The sequence below is a fragment of the Hemiscyllium ocellatum genome, chromosome 5 (assembly GCF_020745735.1).
Source record: "Hemiscyllium ocellatum isolate sHemOce1 chromosome 5, sHemOce1.pat.X.cur, whole genome shotgun sequence".
NCBI lineage: Eukaryota > Metazoa > Chordata > Chondrichthyes > Orectolobiformes > Hemiscylliidae > Hemiscyllium > Hemiscyllium ocellatum.
Genome location: NC_083405.1, coordinates 26940944 through 26968407, shown reverse-complemented (window position 1 = coordinate 26968407; position 27464 = coordinate 26940944). Strand labels below are relative to the sequence as shown.

Sequence of the window (27464 nt, the reverse complement as noted above, 5' to 3'; positions counted from 1 at the left end):
ACCTTCGCTTTTTCAAAAAGGAGGGAGTCCTAACTTCAGTTATGAAAATAGATCAGTGAAGTTTTTTATTCCCATGCATGATTTCCTGTAATTCTCCAATTCTTTTTCCATCTTTCCCAAAGTGCAACATCCAGACTTCAGCTGAGACCAAGGAAGTGTTTAAGTTTCAACATAACCACCTGCTCTTGTACTGTATTCCCCCATTAAAGTTTAGGATAGTGTATGCTATATTAGTTGCACATTAAACCAGTCTTGCCACTTTGAATGGCTTACATACGTATACACCCATGTCTTTCTGCACCTGTACCACTATCACTCCTTTAGAATTGTACCTTCCAGACTAGATTAAATTACATTCCCTACAGTGTGGAAACAGGGCCTTCAGCCCAACAAGTCCACACCGACCCTCCAAAGAGTAACCCACCCAGACCCATTTCCTTCGGACTAATGCACCTATCACTATGGGCAATATAACATGGCCAATTCACCTGACTTGCACATCTTTGGATTGTGGGAGGAAACCCACACAGACACAGGGAGAATGTGTAAACTCCACACAGACAGTCGCCCAAGGCTGGAATCGAACCTAGGTCCCTGACGCTGTGAGGCAGCAGTGCTAACCACTGAGCCACCATGCCACCATCAGTTTTTATTGTCTCTCCATCTTCTTTCTACCAAAAAAGTTGACACTTCTTTACATTGAACTCCATCTACCACCTATCCACCGTTCTGCCAAATTGCCTTTGTTCTTTTGAGGTTCCACACTACCTTCGTGACAAGTCACAATGCTTCCAAATTCTGTATTGTCTGAAAACTTTGAAATTGTGCCCCGTGCACAAAGGTCTGGATTATTAATATACATCAGGAAAAACCAAGGTCCAATACTGACCCTTACTGGATGTCTACCACAAATACTCTTCCAGCCTGAAGTACATTACCTATCATGCCACTTCCTGTAACTCCGCTAATTCCATATCTATGCTACTATTCATCCATTTATTCCATGAGCTATAATGTTTCTTCTAAGTCTATTGTGTGTCACTGTATGAAATGCTTTTTGGAAGTCCATATACACTACATAAACAGTATTTCTCTCATCAACTCTCTAATTTTCCTCTAAAAACGTTAGTTTAAACATTACTTTCCTGAATAAATCCATGCTGGCTTTCTTTACTCAACTCACATTTGTCCATGAGACTAGTGATTTTTGCCCTAAATTATTGTGTCTAGAAGTTTCCTCACCACTGAAATTAAAAACTGATCAGCCTATAGTTGCTGAGCTTGTTTTTACAGTCCTTTTTGAACAATTTCTCAACTCTGCAGTCCTCTGGCACCACCGTCCGATCCTAAGGAAGACCAAAAACCTGTGACTAGTGTTTCTGCAATTTCCACTCATTTCTCAGATTGTCCTTTAATGCATTACATCCAGCCTGGTACCTGGTCATAGAGTCACAGATGTACAACATGGAAACAGATCCTTCTGACCAATTTGTCCATGCCGACCAGATATCCCAACCCAACCTAGTCCCACCTGCTAGAACTTGGCCCATATCCCTCCAAGCCCTTCCTATTCATATACCCATCCAGATGCCTTTTAAATGTGGCAATTGTGCCAGCCTCCACCACTTCCTCAGGCAGCTCATTCAGCATACGTAACACTTCATGTTGACTTTTCAATATTACAAGCATAATGATTTTTTAAATATTTATTTATTCATATATATTTTCAGTCAAACCTGATCATAGTGTCTATATTTAAGACCTAATTTACAGTCTATTCAATACTCCCTTTCTGATAAGTTATAAATCACTTTATTGTCTGAATTACTTCCCATTTCACTACAGCCTAGTGACAGCCTGGACCTTGGTAGTAAAGGTACAAAGTATTCACACAGCAGCTCAGCTGTACCCTCTGTCTCCATATGTAAATCTCCCTTTTTGGCCCAATTCCTCTTTTTACCACCCTTTTAATAACTATGTGCCAAACAGAAGACTTTGAGCATTCCTCTTACATTAGCTGGTATCTCTTTTTCATGCCTTCTTTGCATTTTGTATTTACTTTTTCACTTCTCCTCTAATCCTTCTATATTCTGATTACAGCCGACCATTTATTCTACATCCTACTCTCTAGCTCTTTTGTCATCCAGTCCGAGCTTTCTAGCCGCACATTCATCCGTTTTATCCTCCTGTACCTATGCTCACTTGCATATTGTACTAAGTGTAATCTAGAGATTAGTATTTGAGGCCATTCTTGTTCATTTTCTACCTTAGTTTTGGTTGAATAACCACATCTTTGTCTGGTGTGTCATTCATACCAACGTTGACAAATATTATTGTGAATCCGTCACAGCTGCAATCACTACAACTTCCCCATCGTGGCACGCACTGTTCTGACTTTGAACAATATACCAGACTTCGAATCCTGGAACTCCTTACGCAATACATTGGTGCATGTACCTAACCTCATACTCTGCAGCAGTGCGAGAAAGCCGCTCACCACTTTCTCAAGGGCAAAATGGGGTGGGTAATAAATGCTAACTTTCCCAGCAATGTACATTCCCACAAAAGAATTGTAATAATACTGAAAGTTTACCTGACATGCTGACAAAGGTAAGTGTTTCAGTTCTCTCCAAATGGAAATACTATATAAAAACGGATTACCTCAAAAAGTTTCTGTTCATGCCATGTATGAGAAACAATTAAACTCAGTGCAATGCTAAACTATGAACAAAAGTTAGTGTAGCCGATACTTACTTCTCTAAAAATTCTTGAAGGCCTTGACAGCGTTGCTCAACATGTTGGACATTACTGGCACTGAAGAAAGGGCTCTTTGGAGGCAACTCTGGCAGACTTCTGCAAAAGAGAATAACAACAAACTCTGAACCAGATCAGCTGGCCATCCACATTTAGTTGCAAAATGTTTCAATAATTGCAGAACAACAATAATAATCTGGGCACATTATGTCCGTGAGTCTCAAATGAATTAGCAAACTTCCCGTAAAAGCCGCCGAATGAACAAAGCCCTGTTATGCAACCAGGGCACAGCTATCAGAACTGATGACAAAAATATCTTACACTATTTAATCAACCAACTGAAACATTACAATAAAAATTGATATTGCAGCACACATGTCTCATGCATTAGCAGCGCTAACCCCAATAATTATGCCTGATGGCTCAGTGGATATGTGCAAGGTGCAGTGCACTGAGTAAAACTCAGAACCCTCCCTCGCATCCATCAATATCTGCAGTACAACATTGGGAACTGGTCTTGCTAGTTCAGGCATGCAGAGTAAAATGGAAAAAAATAGATGAAATCTAATATCCATCAAGCATCCACATCTGCTATGTATGTATACATGATGGTGACAGACTTGCATTTGGCGTTTTGAGTCACACAATACCTAGTGTGGAAAGAGACCAACCAGCTCCTGAAGGCCACACCACCCCTCCAAAGAGCATTCCACCCCAATCCCCCACCCTATCCCTGTAAACCTCACACTTAATCCACCCAACCTACACATCCCTGAATGTCGTGGGGCAATTTAGCACACCATTCCACCTAACCTGCACATCTTTGAACTGTGGGAGGAAACCCATACAGATAAGGTGGTGGTGCAAACTCCACACAGAGTCACTCAAGGCTGGAATCAAAGATGGTTCCTGGCACTGTGAAGCCTCAGTGCTAACCACACGTCACCTTTTTCCAAAGCAGCAAACAAAGGTGGTGACTTTAAATCCTAGTACTACAAATATTAAGCAGTTTTGAATCACTCATGCATCACAGCAGACTTACCCTACAGGGTTCATTTGAAAGTGCTGATGCATTTGAACACAAGTCAAGAAAATCTTAGTACACCCCACAGTGTGTGGCATTCTTAATTTTTTCCTATCACTAAAACAGGTAAATACTGTAGAAATCTGAAACAAAAAAAAAATGCTGAAATTACTCAGGTTAGGAGACTGCTCACAACTTATTTCCAAACCTGGGCAATCTTTGCATTTGATATGCCCGAGGACACACACGGAGTTTCAGAAATATCTTTGAAAATTGTTCACTTTCTCTGTTAAGTATAGCAAGAGCATCCCAGCTACTTTTGCTTTCTCCTTCTCTGGGTTCAAACAAAATATTTCTATTCCAGCAATGCAAGATTTAATTTCATTACAGTGCAAGTTAACCAAGCTAACAATATGAAACAGTGTAAAATTAACATTGAGTAATTGACCAAGATGAAAATGTGACTAAAAGTCCTTAAGATTTTCCATCATTAAATAAAAGGTATTCGTAACTAGCTTGGCAATCTTAACTTTTAGTAGGTGCAGTAAAAAGCCATAAATAAGTAGTCGCTGATCAATCCAATGGCAAATGCAGGAAAAACCATTTTACGCAGATAGTCAGAAGTGTGGACTTCACTATGGAGGAGTTGAAATAGCAGGAAATGGGATAAAGACAAGGGAGAAAGAAACCAAGCATTCACTGAAACAAAATGGAATGAGGATCATTTGCAACATAAACCAAATGACTTGTTTCTGTATTACACACACTGCAAAACATTCTCGTGTTTTACCCTGCACGTTTCTAGTAACAGTCAAAATGCCAAAGGTTCATCAATAACTAGACATTTTTCAAGAGAGAGAAAATATGCAAGTTACAATGGAATATTCAACTAAAGGTGGTACTGAAATGTTGACAAGCTTTCTTCTGCCCAGAGGTCGAAAACAGGCTGGTTTTTAAAAATAAAAACAAAACCAAAATCTTACATCAATACAGCATTGTCTTGAAGTCGCTGCCTAAGCCAAGCAAATTCTCTGTAGCGTCTTCGAACGCAGGAAGTCTTCTTTGTAAAACACATACTATTAGTCTGTAAGAAACAAAATTTGAAGCCAGTTACATCAAGCAGTGAAGTTAAGTTTTCCACTTTCACTAAGATTTTCCACAATATAAAAGACAGAAAAATTGTGGAAGATTGAGACCTTCTGGTCTCCAGATAATCAGAGACTTGACATGCCCTGAAAATTGGACACTATTGGACCTGTTAAAAGGTCTTGACACACTGACTATGCAATAATTGTTCAGAAAATTTCACCTTCCAATGGACGATTGCCCTGCAACTGAAGTTTTCCAAAAAAAGTTCACAATGCCTAACTTTGAAGTAGAACCAGAACCAGAGACTTTGGAAGGTTCCAATTTACTTAGCTAAATAGTCACCCAGGAAAAAAAGTTAGAGGGATCAAAATCTATTGCTTTGAAACTGACAGCCAAACAAACACAGTGACAACACTCCTCCAATTATAGCCCAAACACCCACTGCATGACTGTGACCATCACTCCTTGGGCAATTCATCCATTAGTTGAAATATTGACAGGATTGGTATCTTGATCATTGAAACAGAATAATTTTATACCACTAGGTTTATACATGCCTAATAATATTATGTATGATATATTGGTTTAGAAATAATATATACCTGACACCAAGAGAAAACAATTTAATTTACCTTAAAAGAGGAGAACATTGCTTATGGATGTTGTCCAAGGGTGTTGAGACGTGACAGCAACCTTGTGATGATGACAAGGAGCTACATCACAGAGTAGAAATGGATAGCGTGGGCACAGCAAGAGAAAAAAAAAGTTCTCAAATCTGGAATTCTGCACCAGGTATGTATGACAACAATATGGACATGAACACACAAAGATTGATTAGTTTTTACCTAATAAAAGTATAAGTCAGAGCCTGATTTGTCAATGATTAATACTAATATCAATGATTAATAAGTGTGTTTTGAAGTCTAAGCCTGAAGAGAGTTTTTTTTTCCCTTCTCCTTGACCAGTTTGTAAAGTACTGGAAATGCAGTGTAGCATCAGAAGCCACAGAAAAAAAAAAGAGTGGGCACAAACTTCAAATTAATAATAAAGGTTTTGAACTCTTGCTTTTCTGAAAAGCTCAAGCCTTTGCATACATTTCCTTTGCAGTCAACATAAAAACTAAAATATAAATACACAGCACATTAAACAAGTGGAGATCCCAAGAATAAACTGCTAATGTGTAAAGTGCATTATGAAATGCACCTTGTCGAACTGCTCTTTCTCGACTAAAGATAAATGTTTCTGATTTCAAAGTGAATATTACTAAGCATACAATGACATGAAGAAGATTAATGACACATATTGAGGCAGATTATTTTGGAAATGGGTTCATACAGAAAGCTAAGGAAGTGTTTAAAATGTAAACCAAGTGAAAAAATGAAGTATATTGTGACAACATTCAAGAAATTAACATTAGTTGCTCGGAAAGCGCTATTTTAATGTCATTAGCGCACAGACTCAAGAAGGATCTGAGAGACTAAATGTACGGACGAAGACCTTCCTAAGTAGCTAATGTTTCAGAAGGTACAAAAAGGGGCAGGCCCATTCATTATCTCAAGATCCAAAATAATTGAAAAACAAATCTCTAAAACATTCAAGCAGGCCAAATGGATAATTTGAGACATTTTTATATTAAAAAAAACATAAATTAGCAAATTCACAGTTGTGGTCTCAAATGTCGTTTTGATGTGTTTGGAGGTCAGAATAGCAATTTTAAATTGCCACGCTTCGACCTTAAGTAAATGCACTCTTAGACAGAAATAGCAAGTTGCAGCAATCATAATATTTAACCACGAGTTAAATTTTTGAATTGACATTTATGTTTTAGCCAAACTCTTCCTAAAATGTGTTATTTCCAGAAATGTACACTTATAAGTAATGTACTTACATGAACACAAATTTCATAATCTACGTAAGAGTGCCATGAATCTTCTTTCTGGACTCTGGGATCTCTCACCCACACACTGATGAACTCCTGATTTGGCATAATAAAGAAAATTAGAAATGGTCCCTTCACACCAAGGTAAAATGAAAGCTATAGTGGTATGCAACGCTTTCATACAATGTAGAACATATGGCAACATCCCAGAAATTACATGTCTTGAGTCATAACGGAAATTCCTTTCAACATCATAGTCAGCAGATTCCCAGAACATTTGTAATCTTTAGTTTTAGCTTTGAGGCAACGGAATAATGGCACATTGTTCAGTTTGTGAAGTGGAGCAGGATACAGTGAACTAATGGTTATGATTCTGAAATGAGTTTAAATCCCAGATTAATTCATTTTCTGATTAGTACTTTAAGGGTTGGCACCACAAAAATGGCCAAAGGGTTTGTTAGTGCACTGTTGTCTTTAAAGAAAAGACCTGTCATCCTCATCCCTCAATGCTCTCATGGTTACTAGAAATGGACAAAAAAAATGCTATTTTGCCAGTGTCACCCAAAAATCAAGGTGGCTAAATTTGAAAGCAAGTTTATAGTTTGGCTGGTAGGTTAATTGAAATGAAAATGTTCAAGAAAAGGTAAGGAGGGATGTGAATAGAAAGGGCTTAGAGGAACATAGACCAAACACAGGGAGTGGGACTAGTTTAGTTTGAGAAACTTAGTTGGCATGAAAGAGTTGGACTGAATGGTTTGTTCCCATGTTGTAAAACTGTGCGTGGACGGAAAATGCTCAGTGCATAATGTTCAGAATAAGGTTTTTTAAAAAAAAGACAACTGGTCTGTCATTCCTCCCTCTTCTTCACCTTCATGGTAGAGTATAGCTCAACTGGCAATCTAGTACCTGGTCTAAAAGACTGAACTTAACTAACAATCAAGAGTATTTCCCAAACAATCCATTGCCACTAATTTCAATACTGCTTCAAAACAACGCAAGGATTTCCAGTAGGGGTTAGGCAATTATCTGATGAACATGCTTGTGAAATCATCACTTCCACTTCTTGAATTACGCACAAGTCAAGCTAAGCTAAAGAGCAATCAAAGAGCCTTGAAAGTCTCAAAACTAGATTTCTACTGATATGTAGAATTATTTAGTTTGTTAGTTTATTTTATCCCTTCAGGGAGTGTTAGGAAGAGGACAGATGACAAGAGGACCCAAGGTCTTCAATTATATTTATGTAATTTTAATCAAAACAAGCTAGCAGTTTCCAAGGTGAACACTGAAAACATTAGTTAACCAGCAACTGTTGCTTCCTCGATTTTACGTAATTCGTTATCCATCTACAAGTTTTGTATATGATGGCCCAGTCCTACATTTGTGCCATAATGTGGAGGTGCCAGTATTAGACTGGGGTGGGCAAAGTTAGAAAATCACAACACCAGGTTATAGTCCAACAGGTTTATTTGAAAGCTCTAGCTGCTCCTTCGTCAGGTGGTTGACTATAATCTGTTGGATTATAACCTGGTCTTGTGTGATTTTTAACTGTCTAAATTTGTGCAATAGCCTTTTCACACAAAGCTTTATCTCCCCAAGGTCAATAACCCAGCAGGATTTTACAACATACACTTGCTTTAAGATTTTATCAAAAACAATTCAAGGACTTCAGTGAGCAAAATTTGTTTCTTCCAAAACTATGTTGGCTTCCACTTGTTTACAAATACCTCGAGTTATCATCATTCGGGTACACAATCTATTCAGTTTTTTGGATAATTACCAACGTAAAAATAGTGAATTCGTATACTTGAGTTTTACAGCTTTCCTTATGTTGTTGTCATTATTGGACAAGTCATATCCCAAACAGACACTTAGCTCAATCATTTTGTTTTGGTTTTAATGAAGTGGTCTCTTGCTGAAATAATGTTGCAAACTTTGCTTCAACACCAAAACAAACCTTTTAATAATAGAAATGAAAATAAAATGAACCAAACCATCAACCTACAACACAAAATCAAATATTTGTGAACACAGTAAAAGCATAATCCAATGAATCCCAAATATAACGCTATGGACCAGACCAGACCTCAAAATGTTTTAAGAATTAAAGTAGCTTAGACCTTAACTTTTTCTTATTTTAAAAAGGAAGATGTGAAGTGCCACGTCCCAGATGTGACGTGACTGGTCAAACTGCTCAACATTAAACAAAACACAATTTAGTTAAACACTACAGTTAAAATACAAAGTAAAAGAAAGTCAAATTCAGAATGATGTAACCACTGAAAAACTTAACTGAATAATAGATATTACTAATTAACTATTCTAATATAGTAACAGGTCATAAACACACCCGTTGGCAAAAATATAAATTCAGACGCGTTCTTGATCGCCATTTTCAATCCAGGAGGAAACAACTTCAAGAGACATTTCTGAGCAAGTTGCAGTTAGGAATGAATTTACTGAAGCTGCAACTCTCTGGGACCCAAACAGCTCCTGACCAGTACAGCTAAAAGAAAATCTAGAAAGCCTGATTGGCGAGAACTAACCTTGCTCCTTCCATTGTTACAACTGTTTTTAAAAACCTAAAGGCCTCCCAAATTATTGACTCAGTCCGGCTCCAGTGACCACTTTGGCACCTCTGCCTTTAAAACCTCTTGAAAGAGACCCAGGACAAAGTATTGAAGTGACAGTATTGTCACTATATTGATAAATTGACAAGAAAATTCAACAAATTTTGTACAGTATCCAAAATACCTTCCTGGTACGTTACCCAAAAACCACAAGACCATAAGGAGATAGGAAGAAAATTACGCCATTCGGCCCAACAAGAGTTCACCACTATTCGATCATATTTTTCTCAAACTCAGCCTCATGCCTTCTTGCTGTAACCCTTGATTCCCTTACCAAATAAGAACCTATCAATCTCTGACTGAAATACACTTAATGACTTGGCCTTCACAACTTTCTGTGGCAATGAGTTTCACAGATTCACCATCATCGGGCAGAAGAGATTCCCCCCCACCCCATCTCAATTCTCAAGAGTCGTCCCTTCACTCTGCAGCTGTGCCCTTGGGTTCCAGTCACCTGACTAGTGGAAACATCTTCTCCACGTCTACTCAATCCATACCTCTCAGTGTTCCATAAGTTTCAATTGGATACCCCTCTCATTCTTCAAAACTCTGAGTACAGACCTAGAGAAGTCAGTCGCTCCTCATAGGACAATCATGTCCAGGATCATTCTTGTAATCCTCCTCTGGATTCCCTCCGACACCAGCATATCCTTCCTTAGGATATGGGGCCCAGAACTGCTCACAATTTTCCAAATGCAGTCTGATTTTACAACACCTTATACAGCCTTACCAGTAGATCCCTGTCCTTGTATTCTAGCCTTCTTGAAAGGATTGCAAACATTGCATGTTCCTTCCTAACTGCCAGCTGAACCTACACATTAACCTTGAGAGAATCATAAACTAGGACTCCAGAGTCCCTTTATGCCTTTCCCCATTTGGAAAATAGCCTGTGCTTCTATTCTTTCTACAAAAAAAGTGCATAATTTCACATTGTATTCCATCTGCCACTTCTTTGCCCATTCTCCCAGCCTATCCAAGTCTTTCTGCAGCCTCTCCATGTCCTCAACACTACCTGCTTGTCCACCTAACTTTGAGTCAACTGCAATCAATGCCCTCAGTTCCTTCGTCCAGATCATTACCGTATAACATTAATATTTGTGGACCCAACACAAACCCTTGTGGAAATCCACTAGTCACCAGCTGCCATCCTGACAGAGACCCCCTTATCCCTACTGTCTGCGTTCCAGTCAGCCAATTCTCCATCTATGCCAGCACCTTGCCCCAACACTATGGTACCTTATTTTATTTGGCAGCTTCCTATGCAGCATCTTGTCAAAGGCCTTCTGGAAATCTGAAGAGATCACATCAACTGGCTCTCCTTTGTCCAACCTGCTCATTACCTCCTCAAAGAATTCTACCAGATTTGTCAAGCATGACCTCCCCATGACAAAGCCATGCTGACTCTGCCCTATTTAACCATGTGCTTCCAAGTTCTTCACAATCTCACACTTAATAATGGACTCTAAAATCTTATCAACTGAGGGCAGGCTAGTTAACCAGCCTATAGGTTCCTGTCTTCTGCCTGGCTCCCTTCTTAAACAGAACGTTACATAAGCCATTTTCTAAACCTCTTGGACCCTCTCTGATTGCAGCAATTCCTGAAAAATCACCAATGCCTCTGCATTCTCCTTAGCTACCACCTTCACAACTCTGGGATGTAGCCTTTCTGGTCCATTTACCCCAGCACCATCTCCCTACTTATGGCCACTACACTCATCTCTGCCATAGAGTCAGAGACATGTACAGCATGGAAACAGACCCACTGGTCCAACAAACCACGCCGACCAGATATCCTAAATTAATCCCTCTGACCCTCTTGAAGTTCTGGTCTGCTGTTGGTGCCTTCCACTGGGAAAACTGGTACAAAGTACTTATTTAGTTGCTTCACCATTTCTTTGTTGCCCATTACAACTAACTCAGCCTCAAGCTTCCAGCAGACCCATGTCCACTCAAGCCTTTCGCTTATTAAATACCTGAAAAAATTCTTGTAATCTTCTCTTATGCTATACTACCTTATTCTCAAATTTCATCTTCTGCCTTATTACTTTTCTAATAAGAGGTACTGCATGTTTTATTAACTGCTTTGTCCATATGTAATGATCTCCATGTATGCACACATACCCCCGCCACTGCCTCCAAGTTATTCTGCATCCCATATCTTTCAATGTTCTTCCCACCAAACTGCAGCACCTCACCATTTCACTGCATTGAGCCCCACCTACCACTCGCTTGCCCCACTCCACCAACTGGTCTGTGTCCTTTTGGAATTCTACATCATTCTCCATAGTTGGCAATTCTTCCAAGCTTTACACCACCTGTAAACCTTGAAATTATCTACTGCACACCAAGATCTAGATCAGTACCTTCCAAATCCACAACTTTTGCCATCTAAAAAAGGAATAGGGCACCAGATATACACGTAAAAAGTGAAGTCTGCAGATGCTGGAGATCAGAGCTGAAAATGTGTTGCTGGTTAAAGCACAGCAGGTCAGGCAGCATCCAAGGAACAGGAAATTCGACGTTTCGGGCCAGAGCCCTTCATCAGGAATTCCTGATGAAGGGCTCTGGCCCGAAATGTCGAATTTCCTGTTCCTTGGATGCTGCCTGACCTGCTGTGCTTTAACCAGCAACACATTTTCACCAGATATACATGAACACCAACATGAGCAAGTTCATTTCCAAGGCCCACCCTGTCCTGATTTGAAACCAGACCATGGTTCCTTCACTGTCTCTGGATCAAAATGCTGGACTTCTCGAACATTGTGGGCGTACCTACCACCATGGACAGGAGAGGATCAAGATGACAGCTCACCACCACCACTACCTTCGAGGGCATTTCTGGACAGGCAATAATTGCCTGTCTAGCCAGCAATACCCAGATCCCATCACAACAAATTAAGTTGGGGATCACAAGATGGTCATTGAGATTACTGTTAATTCATATCAATATATGCAATAGTGTAACAATTGAAGGTTCACAAGGAATTCACAAACCTGCCAGGGTTTCAAGACCATTAAAATAAAGAAATTTGGTAACATTACTTACCTTTTTTTTATCCTTTATTGTTTTATCCATTCCTCTGGTGGGAAATCTAGACGAGAAATACACAAAACTAAAATTTAATTGCAGGTATCATGGATAAGGTGAATAGCAAAGGCCTTTTCTCTCAGGTGGGGTCTTCAAACTAGGGGGCATAGTTTTAAGTTGAGAGGAGAGTGATTTAAAAGGACAAGAGGGGCAACTTTTTTTTTCCACATAGAGGGTGGATCTTATGTGGAATGAACTATCAGAGGAAATGGTAGGTGCAGATATAGTTCGTTATAGCATTTTAAAAATATTTGGATAGGTACATTAATTGGAAGGGTTGAGGTTTGTGGGTCAAACACAGGCAAATGGGACTAGTTTAGTTTGGGAAACTTGGTTAGCATGGTCAAGTTCGACCAAAAGGTGTGTTGCCGTGTTGTTTGACTATGACTATGTAACACAACAATTTTTTTTCTTTTAAAAAATAACCCAACGTTTCAATATTCATCTAGACTACATTACAGCAGCTTTTCCACTACAGGGGGGAGGTCATTACACAGGTTCTTAAAAATCATGACTGAGTGAAGCATCGATTCTTATAGGATTCAACGTTGAAACTGGAGACATGCTCCTTAGGGGCTTATGCTTGAAACGTCGAATTCTCTATTCCTGAGATGCTGCCTGGCCTGCTGTGCTTTGACCAGCAACACATTTGCAGCTGTGATCTCCAGCATCTGCAGACCTCATTTTTTACATGCTCCTTAGGGCCTTCCTAAGCAAATTAAAAAAAATTCTATCTATCTATATCTACTACATTAGTAGATGTACTTTAATCGCTTTAATCCCTACATTGGCATGAGGGTTTTGGGGAGGTGGTGTGGTGGTAGTGGAGAGGTGCTACATAAGGGGGTTGCTGAACAGACTATTCTGGCACCCCCTTGGCTTAAGTTTGTTTTTTTTGGAAGGGTGGTGCACACATGGATCAAGCTGTTCAGCCAAGTTTGGGGGGGGGGGGGGGGGGGGGGTTGGGGGGAGAAGACTGCTTCTGAACCCAACAGTAGCCAGTGTCCTGCACACACCAGGAGGGCCAGCTCGGTCCCATCCGGGAAGGTGCTTTGAGCAGTAGAGGCTTGCAATATCCTCTGGAGTGGGCAGCAGTCTGAAGCCTGGTATAGGCCTGAGCTGTCAGTGTGAGGAGGTGCCACAACTTAAACAGCTGGGAGCAGCCTCATTGAGCTAAATTGGGCAGGTAGAGTACTGCAGTCAACAACATTCAAAACATTGGCAACACTCAATACTTAATGTTAAAAGTGAAACAATGGTAAGATTGAACAAAGACTCCCTCCACCTTTGGTCTTCTTACTGAAGTACCATGCCTTTACACTAGCTCAGCCTAAAACTAAAACCTATAACAGATTAGATTTAAAAAACTAATAGATTTAACAAATTGAAGAACCTTTGATTAGAATTGACCATATCATGACCATTTGGTTAAAGTGTAAACATGTCAGCAAGTGACTGAGCGTGATGCTGCATTTCAGAATGCAAGATGTAGGTAAAATTAGTCTAGCCAAAACCCTCCCCAAGGCTAATTATAATTTTGATTGCTTGGAATGAGTTTGTTTTGTACCAATGAAGGTAGAACATGTCAGTCATGATACTTTACCCCACTTTTCTTAGCAAGGATCATGATAATGGTTCGATTCAAGAAAGATGCCCTTCAGTAAAATGTTACAGCCCATAAACCACTCCCACTATTTTACTCATTGGCGCTACCTTTCCTAATTGTTTTCCTGTACCCCATTTAATTTTTGACAATATTTACAGCATAGGAAGAGACCATTCAGCCTAACTGACCCATGCTGATGTTTACAATTCAAACAAACGTTCTCCCATCCCTCCTTACATACCGCTATTTCTATTTCCTTCTCAGTCGCCTCTCTTGGGTGTGTCTGACTACACCCAAAATGCATTAGTGTTAGTTGCCTCAACAACGGATGGTAGTAAGTTCCACATTGTAACCACTGAGTAAACAAGGTTCTCCTGAATTCCCCATTAGATTTATTAATGGTTATCCTATACTTAAAGCCCATATTTATTACCATCCCCAAGAGGAAATGTGTTATCTGTTAACCCTTTTGAATCCTTTAACAATCTTAGAAGATTATAATGCAACGCTAACAGTTTTCGGTCTCCCTTGGGAACATAACTGGAGCCTGTTAATGACTCCTGGCCAGATTTTCCTCCGTTTTGTTATCGCTTTAATGAATCTTTTTTGTATCTTTTCTAGTGTGTCTATATCCCAATTGGTAGCATGTCAATATTCCATTTGTCTGTGAACTTGAATAATCCTCTGGCATTATTAGAAGTCAGTATTATTGAAGATCACTTCTACTGGGTTATTTCTCGAGAATATGAATCCCATTGCTCAAACGGGAAATTTACAACTGGTAGGACAGAAATCAGAACTGTTCGAACAGTCAAATCATATCTGTTAAATCAGTTCTTTTGCATTTGAGTGATCTTATCTGGAACTGTGTTGAACAGCGCAAGTAGCGTCTCGCTATTGATTCTGCTGATAAAGGAAAGACAAGGAAGCATTCTTTCATTGGATTGCATTTCAGGATATTCTGGTTCTGTCCAAGGCAATACATTTCCTTGATGGCTCATTACTAGCATTTCTCAATATGATATCCTGTGCAAATTTTCTGAACATTTCATTATACGTTGAGGATTTATCATTTTAAGAGGGTTGTTTGCTTTAGTAATTATTGTCACAGTCTTTATAATTAAACCACATTCCCTTAGGTTATGATGGTTGGCTACATCCGCTGGATTGGCTGCAGAGACCCTAGATCCCATCAAACTCCCCTTTGTCTCTGAGACACAGTTGGATTTGATCAGAAATCAAAGACACCAGCTTGCAAAGGATTTGCCCAAAATTGGCTGCCAGCTCATATAATTATCTTTCCAAATCAAAAGAATATTGTAAACAGGTTGCGTTTAATATTTCTGTTGAATGTTGAAGTCCCTTAACAACAGAATTTTCATAGTGTTTCGTGCATAGTGTGAGACTTCATTTAAAAGCGATTACAGAATTGCTTAACTTCCAAAGTTCTAGCACATGGAAACAAAAAGGAAGAATTTCGAGAAACACATGTGTCACAATACCTATTGAACTAGCATCAGTAATTTCTGGTACCAAACGTAGGTAGTTTTCAAAAATAAGTATTTACTCTCAGAAAGAACTAAGAATAAAAAGATGAGCCACATGAAGGTGAGCTAGAGGATAATGAACATCTAATTCAGTAAGTAGCAGTCCCATAGCCATTAGCCAAAAGTGTTCAGACAATAGGATACCTACCCCTAGAAATGATTTAACTACAAAAGTGCTAGACTCAGGACAGGAACATCCGAGAAAACTCGCAGGGACTAAGCCAATTCCGCACTGGAATAATCATACGGAGGCTAAAATAGTTAGGGAAGCCAAATCAGTTAGGGTAGAGGAGAGTTCTTCAGTCACACAGAATTTGTAAGCAACAGTTCACATTCATAGTCCTCAGAGAGCAGTTTCTATTAGGCAGATGAAGGATGGGCCAGAGAAGTGGAGGAGGATCCTGGAAAGAATTCCCCAATACCTCAACAAGAGAGCTGGATGCTATCCCCATCACTTCAATGAAACCAGCACATTCCACCCTGATAGCCTGTTTGTCCTGTGATAGGAGTGAACCATCCTCAGTTGCCACTGTTGTACACCTGCTTTATCTAACTAAAGAATGCATCGTATCAAAACGGCTGCTTTTTAAACTCATTAAAACTATCAACTGTCTATATTAGGTAACTGCCAAAAACTCCAAAAGATCAACTTTCCATTGTCTTGGAGTCAAAGGAACAATTAGTTCTCAGCCTTATAGCAAACATCTTTTTTATTATGATGTGAAATTACCAACTTTTAATTTCTAACCAGAACAAATAGTATCCAAAGGGCATCTCAGGTCTTACTGAAATACAGATAAATTCTTTAAAATTCTATGATTTTCCCAAGTGTTAGGTTTACTGCATATTTGTCAGTACTTTCATTCTATTCTTCCACATTATGAAGAATTCCAAAAATCATGCTGTTAATTAACAGCAGGCTTCAAACTAAAATATCTATTCATAACGTAGTGGTACGCTTCTCTTTATGAGGCAATATTCCACGGCTGTCAAAGTTCTCTATTAGCCACAGGTTTTGCTGTAGATTTTGCCAGGATGACACTGACACTTTAAAAACAAAAAAAATTTAGAAGCAAGTTCTACTCTTGGAATGCACAGGGTTCCAACAGCCCATAATCTGCTGTCAAAATAGCAACCCTAACTGTTACTTAAATGGACTGAAAAAACCATGTTTAAACAAAATCCAAACAATTGCTGCTTCCATTTCGGTTCTCCATCATAAACAAAAGGAAAAAGTAGCACAGCCAAGGTCTTTTCCCCAGAGCAGGGGAGTCCGGAACTAGAGGGCACCATTTGAAGATGAGAAGGGAAAGATTTAAAAGGGAAAGGGCAGCCTTTTCAAGCAGAGGGTGGTACGTGTATGGAATGAGCTGCCAGAGGAAGTGGGGGAGGCTGGTACAATTGCAACATTTAAAAAGGTATCTGGATGGATATATGAATAGGATGGGTTTAGAGGAATATGGGCCAAACGCTGGCAAACAGGACTAAATTAATTTAAAATTGCTGGTCTGCATGGACGTGTTGGGCCAAAGGGTCTGTTTCCATGTTGCACATCTCTAGGATTTCTATCTGCCTCATATTTGAAATACATGGTGTGGTATGAAATACCTGGTAGGTACGAACCAAACACATCACAGCCCAGCCTGATAAATTGAGTCTTTAAAAAATGCATTTCCATTGGTCATAAAGTTTCATTTACAGTCAAACAACTCTGGCACTGATTATTGGAGTGGAGGTTCATTGTTTCAGGTTATGCATTGTCGGAAATTGAAAACAAAACAATTTCCTTGGTCTCTTATAACCCAGTACTTCTTCCCTTCTGTACCTAAGTTCGTCCACTCCAACTTATACCATCGCCAAGCCGAATACTGATTATTTTGCAATCTTTCAATCACTTTGCTTACAGAACTACACAGCTGCTTGCCATATGCACTCAGATGGTCAGTTTCTCTTACTGTCAAATTATCAGCTCATGCTTTCAGGACTTTGCCAGACAAACATTTAAAAACACCTCAAAGTACAAGGGCACGTCCAGAAAAATATACCACTGGAGGTCGTTCCACCACAAATTAGGGCCCAGGGTACTAACATAGGAATGATAAAAACATTGAAATGCTCAAGTCAATGGCAAAGTGTACAGCAGTGGCATAAAGATAGCTCATGTATGCTGAAATAAACATATTCAGATTGGAAACAAAAATAAAATGAAGTCTTTAAAAGAGTATTTAAATGTTTTTTAAAAAGAATAATGCCATTGACCCCAAATACATACAGATATATTTATACCATGATGAACTGTACAGCACTAGGAACGGGCAATAAGTGTTAGCCTGCCATCAATACCCACATCCCATAAATGAATAAAAAAGGTTCAAATATTTGCCAGCAGGTTAAAACACCTCGTTAGTATAAACACAGAATTGCTCATGTGTGTTGATTGGCACCATCAACCAACCTCTCAGCACTCAACATGGGAGAGTTGAGTGTATACTTTTAAAAATAAATTATTATTAAGCCTTTGAAGCCCAAAGTAATCAGCCAAGGCAAGTTGGAAACATATATTGCTCAATTGTGCAAGAGTTATGACCTGAGTGACCTTCATAATCATCTCTTACATAGTGCATTGCATCAGCAGAATATCATTCACAAACTAACAAGAAATGGCTCTGTGTACCAGATAAATGCACAATTTTACAGTAGTCTCAGGCCTGGGCTATGATAGGAGGCTTTACAACACAGAAGTCATAGAAAGTCTGAAGGAAATGTAGGAGCAGTGTTTGAAGTGTATGCAATCGTTGTTAAAAATGGAATTTGAGGTATAGATCTTGAGTTAAAAGGTTACATGCTAATGGAATGCATAAAATATAATGTAAAAATTACAACTGAGACTAGCAGTTTCACTAAAGGCAAAACTTTAGACAAGACAATAGTCAGAACCATATTAGTAAGTAAAAGAAAATTGTACAGAAAGCAACATAACTGGAAGACTCATACTGTTCAAAACTGCGATGTTACTCATTATAAAAATAAGTACCTTTAAACGAGTCACGTGTTGATTGAATTACTGTACCACAGTTTATTTACAAGATGCCAAATATACTACTGAACAAGTCTAATGAAAATTTAGTGATGTACTTGCCAAATCAAGTCGGGAAAAGTGATCTGTAACTAGAAAGTCTTTCATTTAAAATTATGAAACAAGTGGAGCCTGTTTTTAAAATTAAGTCATCAGTTGGAACATATCAGAAGAATTGATGCCATTCTGTAAAATAGAAGTTAAAAAGTGAGAGATGCAAACCGTGCCTTTAAAGACTTGAGATGCATAGAAGCAAAACAATGGAGTGTTTATGGATAAAAGCACATGTTCTACCTTACACACAACAAGGAAATGGTTCAGCCTCCTTTCACAATAACTTTGTGAAGAACGGGATAAGAACGATAGAAAGCACTTTTAAAAGATCAAAAAACAAAAAACTATAGAAGAATACCAGTTTGGCAGCAGTAGTCAGGCAAATAATAAAAAGAGTGAGAATGTCGGAATTTTAATGGTTCAAATAATGTTACAAGTACATTATCGAAGGCAGACATAAGAAAGTAGCACCTCCAAAAGCCCAAGAGTGTTTAAGATTCTATTAATTGTGAACTGACAAGTACAGTTGTCTCGAGCCTCAAAGATTGGTACTTGGTTAGTCCTTTCTGCAAATAAGATCATCTCTATTGCAGAAATGTTTGATCACATGGGCCCAGATATTTCTTGTGCTTGAGTGGGGGGTAGGATGGGGAGGGGAGGAGCATAATGCTGCAAACACAATGTTTGATTTGAGAGAACTATGCATAAATTATGATCCTTGTCCAGATGTTAGCTAAAAATGTCACAATTCCTACTGAGCTGGCAACATTCCTACAGAGGCTTCAATCCAGGGCTTCCTGTTGCTCGGGTAAGAAAATCTGGTGAGATGGTGGAAAGGGCAAGGGACAGAAAGAGACAGGGTGGTTGAGAAGAGAAAGATAGAGTTGGTGGGAGCCATGGGGAGAGACAGACGGGGAGGAGAAGTGGAGGCGCAGCTCCTCCTAGTTCAACGATAGTGAGAGAGGAGCATCACTTCTTCCAGCAAGGGACTGTAAAGTTTCCCCAACTTGAACCAAAAAGCAAATAAAATTCAAGCCAGCCATTTTAGTAATGTAAAGTAGTGACGTGCCTATTGGAAGCTGCCAATTGCTTACCTGCCATCCATTAAACCTGGAAGCGAGCAGATTCCAGCTAGCTAGCTCCAGGAATTAAGTTTTTTTTCAGAAAACTTAGCATCTTCGCAACCTAATCCAAATTCCATTGTTAGAAGTTAACATTAAAGTTCAATCTTGTAAAGTGTATGTGGAAATAGGGTTAGTCCCATGACTAAGCAAACAAAAACTGGAACACAAACAAGTGCACTGTCAAAACAGAGGTCAATTATACACTTGTATTCGAACAAGCATAAATATACTCGGTAAAAAGAATCTCATGATGGTATGCCAATACCAATCTGCAGGATGCCAATAGTGGATTCTAAGATAGCATGTGGGGTGGAGTTAGGTGTTAAGTTGTTGTTTTTTAAAATCAACTTGTTTGAATTTGATAAACCCAGCCTTCCACGATGGGCCTTTGGTTAGCCTTCATCCTACACAGCTGTGTCATTCTTACTCATCAGCCTAATCGCTGAAGGAGGATCAGTCGACTAGAAATATGAACTCTCTCTCTCTCTCTGCAGACCTGCTGACTTTCTCCAGCAATTTCTGTTTCAGATTTCCAAAATCCACAGTTCTTATTTTATTTAAGCCAAGATCATGTTTAAATCCTGCTGTGCATAGCAGTGCTTAGCACTGAACCCATGGTCAGTGACCACGTCCACTCCTGATGTTGTAACAGAGAAGATTACTGAAGTAGCCGCACCAGGCCCTAAAAATCCTTTGGTGCAATGATTAGTCTCTGATAACAATTAGTTTTTTCACATACGTGGCATATATCGGACCTGGTAACCAGAAAACTCCCTCCACCATTTCTTTGGTTGAGCGCTATAGCACTTTTGTTTTAAAAATCAAACCATACAGAGATATTACTGCTCACCTATGGTACAGGAGGAACTTGAATCCAGGTCTCCTGGTTCATAGGTAAGGACACTTTCTCGTGCACCACAAGAATCCTCAAGGCCTTGGTAGACTTGGTTAAAGGTTACCTCGGGTCAGTTGTTCAGATCTTGAGTAAAATCTTAAAATGAGATAAGGAGCCATATTTTTCTGACAGAATCTCAACTGATTACTGTTAACTGGTTATCAGTGTTATGCTTACTTCTGTCACTTTGTAAGTGTTTGGGAGGAGGCTATTTAAGAATGGAATGGATTGGTGTCCCTACCTTGGGGCCAAGGGCTGTTGGGATATAGCAGTGGTGTCCCCATCTCTGAGCCAGGAGGCATGTCTTGAAATCCCACTTGCTCCAGATGTATGATATATACATATCTCTGAACAAAGTCAATTTTAAAAACAGGCTCTTCTGGTGCAATAGTATTGTCCTTCTACCTAGGGCAGCAGGTAGGATCAGACCAAGCCAAGGTTCAAGTCTTACTTGTCCTGGATGTGTGGTCACAACATGTCTGAACAGTTGATTAGAGTAACTGTACCTGGGTAATTTTCTCACACTAAATACAGATACAGTATCGTGGAAACACATTGGTAGCAGGACAACTGAGTTCAGGTACACAAAATCTTCAGCGATCAGTACCTGACATACTCAGCTGCTTCTCATTGACATGTGGAGTGAACCAAGTTGATCGGGGTGCCCTCTGGTGGCACAGTCGTAGAGTCCCTACCCCAAGCTGGGAGGTCTAGGTTTATGTCTTACCTGCTCCAGTGATGTGTAATAACATCTCTGAACAGCTGGAGTAGAAAAACAGGTTAAATTTTTAAAAACTGGCCAGATCGGTCTAGTGGTGGTGTGGTGGCAGTGTTCCCACTTCTGAGCCAGGAGGCCTGGGTTGATGTCTTATCAGTGCCAATGAGATGTCAAATGCCAAGTTGGTGATCTGACCAGTTTGGTTATGTTGGTAGAAGGCACATTTGCATACATTCCATATCCGTCTCTTGCTTTGCATTAGCCTGCTCTGCCTGGTTGAGATGGGTGTGTTTACTGTCCAATTTCCAGAATTTGCAACTAGATATTATGTGGCTGTAAAGCATTATTTTAATTAGTTGGCACTGGGATTGCATAGCTCCGTCTTCTAGCCAGCAGGAAGTCTTAGGTCATAATTTCAGAAAATTGCTGCCTCACTCGTTTGCCTACAAATCCTGGAATGCTGTATTCCAACATGTGGGGAGTTTCCTAGCATTCTCCAGTACAATGCACAGAACAGAGACAAAGGCAAAGAGGTCACAAGGTAGGGGTGGGAATCAATTCAAGCTAAAACTTTGAATTTATTTGAATTTCTGCCACTCAATTTCTTCCTGGGTCACCATATTGAACAAATTACTTTCGGATGCTACACAAAGACAGAGTCTGGTTGAAATAAGCCATCTATTAAGTCAGTAATCAAACTAAATCCATTCATTTCATTTAATATTTCAAATAATATTTCTCAGTATAAAGCCACCCGAAGTATGAACAACCACTCATCTACAAATCTAGCCCATGAAGTTGACTTTTACTAACATACATAACATACAGGTCCTCTGATCAGATCACAAAAGTTAGACAGTGTGTAATATGAATGTAAAGGAGACCTGATGTTCGCCTGCATTCACTAACACACTGAAGGAAGGAAGGACTACGATAACCTTTACCAGAAGAGGCAGTGGCCAAATGCTATTATCACTAGACTATTAATCCAGAAATTCAGCTAATGTTCTGGGGACCTGGGTTCAAATCACACCATGGTGGATTGTGGAATTTGAATTCAATAGAAAAAAAAGCTGGAATTAAGGGGCTATTGTCAGAAAAAAAACTGGCTGGTTCACTAAGGGGAAGGAAATCTGTCATCCTTACCTGTTTTAGCCTACGTGTGACTCCAGATCCATAGCAATGTGACGGACTCTTAACTGCCCTCTGGGCATAGCCAGAAATGCCCATATCCCTGAAGTGATTTTTTTTTAAAAACAGTCCGGCATAAATTTATACAGAATAAATTCAGAAGCAAACAGATATCATCAAATGGCTGAAGACTGTGGTGACAGTATTGTCACTGTACTACTAATCTAAAACCTCAAGCTAAACTCCTGGGGACATGAATTTGAATGCTGCCATGACAGATGGGGGAGTTTGAATTCAGTAATGTAGGAATGAGTAGCACGAGAAGGCAATTCTGCTCCTTAAGCTTGCTCCAACATTTAGTATAATCATGCTAGAAGTAAAAGCTAGAATTAAATGCTGACCTAATGCTACCATTTAAAAAAAAACACGAGGTTCACTAACACCACTTCGGGAAGGAAATCTGCCATCTGATCCAGCCTATATGTGACTCCACACCCCATGTGTTCAACTCTTAATCACCAGAAATGCTTACATTCCAGGAATGAGTAAAAATAAATCCTTTTGTATTAGATTTTCACATCAGTTAAGGTTTTACATAATAAAACAATTCAAAAGTTGTCACATGTACCTAACTACAGTGAAAAGTTAGGTTGTGTGTGCAGTTCAGGCAGATCATACCATATGAATGTTCTAATACCTAATGCACTGAATGAGGAATACATGGTTACAGCTGCAGTGAAGGCGCACAAAGATGAACGGTAAATTTAAAATTTGATATCCATTCAGAAATCTAACAGCAGCAGGGAAGGAACTGTTTTTAAATCTGTTGGTACTGTGTTAAAGCTTCTGTATCTTCTACTTGACAGAAGAGAATATGAATTTTCTAAAAGCCAATGTTACCATTTGTTTCAAAATTTTAATGGCAAAAATATTCAATCCTATTCGTTCCTTCCAGATACAGAATATATTGTACTAATTTCAATGCTCAATTAATTTGTACAAAATCAGTTTCCTTGTAACCCACAGCCAATTTTGCACATTTTCATATTAAGATTCATATACCCATCCAATGCCTTTTTAAATAGTGTAATTGTACCAGCCTCCACCTCTTCCTCTGGCAGCTCATTCCACAAACGTACCACCCTCTGAAAAAGTTGCCCCATAGGTCTCTTTTATATCTTTCCCCTCTCACCCTAAGTCTATGCCCTCTAGTTCTGAACTCCTTCATAGGAAAAGATTTTGTCTATTTATCCTATTCATGCCCCTCAATTTTGTAAACCTCAATAAAGGTCACCCCGCAGTCTCTGACGCTCCAGTGAAAACAGCCCAGCCTGTTCAGCTTTTCCCTACAGCTCAACTACTCTCGACTATCTGTCTCAGTCTTGGACACATGCATCTCCATCAAGGATGGATACCTCAGCACCACACTCTACCGTAAACCCACAGACAACTTCACAATGCTGCACTTCTCCAGCTTCCACCTAAAACATATTAAAACAGCCATCTCTATGGACAAGCCCTACTCATCTGCTCAGCTGAGGAACGTGATGGACACCTGGAAGTACTCAGGGATGCCCTCACAAGAACGGGGTACGATGCTCAACTCATTGACTGCCAGTTCTGACGAGCTACAGAAAGGAACCGTAATGACCTCAGGAGACAGACACATGCTGCAACCTACAGGGTACCCTTCGTTGTTCAGTACTTCCCAGGAATTGAAAAACTACGCCATGTTCTTTGTGACCTGCAACACATTATCAATGAGGATTAGCACCTCACCAAGACCTTGCCCACACCTCCACTGCTTGCCTTTAAACAACCGCCAAGTCTCAAGCAAATCATTCGTAGCAAGCTGCCCAGCTTTCAGAACAACTCCATAAAACCCTGTCACGGCAGAGCCCTGCAAGACGTGTCAGAGTGTGGACATGGACACCACCATTACAAGTGGGGAGACACCTCCCACCATGTACGTGGCAGGTACTCATGTGACTCAGCCAATGTTGTCTATCTTGTATGTTGCAGGCAAGGATGCCCTGAGGCATGGTACATTGGGGAAACCGAGCAACGGCTACAGCAACAGATGAATGGGCACCGCACAACAGACAGGAGTGTTCCCTCCCAGTTGGGGAACACTTCAGCGGTTCAGGACATTCGACCTTGGACCTTCGGGTGACTAACCTCCAAGGCGGACTTCGGGACAGGCAGCAGCGAAAAGTGGCCGAGCAGAGGCTGATAGCTAAGTTCCATACCCTTAGGGAGGGCCTCAACTGGAACCTTGGGTTCATGTCACACTAAAGGTGACCACCATTGCACTATACACAGACACTCCCACACGCATCCTCTCAGAAACTTAGAGAGTGCATGTGTGTGTGCATGTAGAGTGGTCTCTCACAGACACTCACAATCCACTCACCCCAGACACACACCCACACATGCACCCCTCACAGACTTAAGACACTCTACACTCACATACACACTCACACCAATAACCACCTCAATCCAGACGGACCCACAAGCACATATTTTGTGGGGGGGGGGAATTTGTTCTTGCAGAGTTACATTGTACTTTGCTCAAAAACTGCATGAATTCATGTAAAACTCTTCTCATTTTTTAGATTAGAATCAATCTAAACATCATGGCACAGACAGAACACAGGGGGCTAACACTTTCAACGTATTGTCTAGCTAACGCCAATTGTTTCAGTTAACCTGAGAATGCAACTTTTAAAAAAAAGTTTTGTCATTTACACATGAAAGTAGTGAAAGTATCATGGTATTCGAACAGATGAAAGACTCAACAGACAATCAAGGTATTTTTCAATGTATAATTTCAGTTACATCACACTGTAAACTTTTGCTATAAATTCTGTGTCTTACAATTGTGTCCTCCACAACCACCTGATGAAGGAGTGGTGCTCCGAAAGCTAGTGCTTCCAATTAAACTTGTTGAACAGTAACCTGGTGTTGTGTGATTTTTAACCCTAAAGCTCAAATCCTCCAACCCTGGCAACATCTTTATAGATCTTTTCTGAACCCTTTCAAGTTTCACAACATCTTTCCGATAGGAAGGAGACCAGAATTGCATGCAATATTCCAACAGTGTCCTAACCAATGTCCTGTACAGCCGCAAATGACATCCCAACTCAATACTCTGACCAATAAAGGAAAGCATACCAACGTCATCTTCACTATTCTATCTACCTGCGACTCCACTTTCAAGGAGCTATGAACCTGCACTCCAAGGTCTCTTTGTTCAGCAACACTCTCTAGGACCTTACCATTAAGTGTATGAGTCCTGCTGAGATTTGCTTTCCCAAAATGCAGCACCTCGCATTTATCGGACTTAAACTCAGTCTGCCACTTCTCAGCCCATTGGCCCATCTGGTCAAGAGGAGAGAGTGAGGTCTGCAGATGCTGGAGATCAGAGCTGAAAAGGTGTTGCTGGAAAAGCGCAGCAGGTCAGGCAGCATCCAAGGAACAGGAAATTTGACGTTTCGGGCATAAGCCCTTCATCAGTAATTCCTGATGAAGGGCTTATGCCCAAAACGTTGAATTTCCTGTTCCTTGGATGCTGCCTGACCTGCTGCGTTTTTTCATCTGGTCAAGATACTGTTGTAATCCAAGGTAACCCTCTTCGCTGTCCACTTTTGGAGGGATATGGGCCGGGTGCTGGCAGGTGGGACTAGATTGGGTTGGGATATCATGCTGTACATCTCTATAACTCTAAAGATGTTGTTTACAAAACCCAAGCAATATTAAAACATAAATATAGTTCCCCTTTTCAAATGATATTAAATTAGATTTTAAAAATCTGCAGAAAATAAGAGCAGTGTTTTAGAATATTATCCTCTAGTCTTGGGTTTGAATTTATTCGTATTGGTGGGTTGAACATTTATTTAGCCCCAACCAAACATGAAAAGAGGTTATGCCCCTGTAGCTGTCCCCACAGCCATTTATAGCCCTTATGCCAACTCAAGTGCAACTAATGCCAACCCATGCTCATACTCAACACAGATCTCAGGACCAATACAGACATGGGGGCAATAAGTCCTATAAAACAACATGTTATCTATTGCAATACTCATGATATTAAAACAAATTCAAAAACTCATTTACAGTATTTACATGCCTTAAAATACATAATAAAAACATTCCAATGTATTCAAGGCCAATAATCCAAAAGACTACAGCTATTTTTTGAAATTACAAAGCTGGTATTAGTTTTTATAAAGTAATCATGACAATGTCAGATTTTCAGTAAAACAAAAACACCATTAAAGCATCCATTAAGTGAAGTCAATGGAATAGAATAGAGTGCATGTAATGTCAAACAAGCTGCCAATTTGTGTCTCTCCTTCAACTCACGATTCCACTTCCTGATTTTGGCTGTAACTTTAATACATTTAAAAAGATGTTCACATCCAGAAAATAGAAACCAGATCAAATTCATCGGAAAAAGTTCCACAATCTCAACACTAGGTGAGATTCAAACCAAGGTTACCCGATTGGAAAAACTATCCTGCGTCTTGGCCAACATTTATTCTTTCATCAGCAACACAAAAACAAATTCACTGGTTATGAAGTGGATCCTTCTGGACTTTGCCTTGTACAAATTGGCTGCTGGGCTTCCTACATGAAAGCAGTGACTTCACTGACAGTAAAGCCCTTTGGGATATCTGATGGTCTTGAGAGATGTTCACTGCAGGAGTTTTTACTTTTATTGGAAAGAATATACAAAGGATATTTTAAATTTATTCCATCATTATAGTATAACACAACAGTTCCATAGGTCAAGAGTCACTTGCAGTCAGACGTGATGATTACAGATGATTTCAAAAGCTCAAACAAACCC

The 27464-nt window shown here is 39.8% G+C and overlaps 1 protein-coding gene across 2 annotated transcripts in view; it reads right to left on the bottom strand.

Annotated features, from left to right (window-relative positions):
- The window catches only part of snx10b (sorting nexin 10b), a 52546-nt gene that overhangs the window by 14145 nt on the left and 10937 nt on the right, over window positions 1-27464 (bottom strand). For both annotated transcript variants that reach the window (XM_060824608.1, XM_060824607.1), the window contains exons 2-5: window positions 12420-12465; window positions 6756-6842; window positions 4762-4862; window positions 2755-2853 (exon numbers count right to left, since the gene is read on the bottom strand). In XM_060824608.1, the coding sequence (XP_060680591.1) occupies window positions 2755-2853; window positions 4762-4862; window positions 6756-6842; window positions 12420-12449 (317 nt within the window). In that variant the 5' untranslated portion in view covers window positions 12450-12465. The remainder of the gene's footprint in view (window positions 1-2754; window positions 2854-4761; window positions 4863-6755; window positions 6843-12419; window positions 12466-27464) is intronic.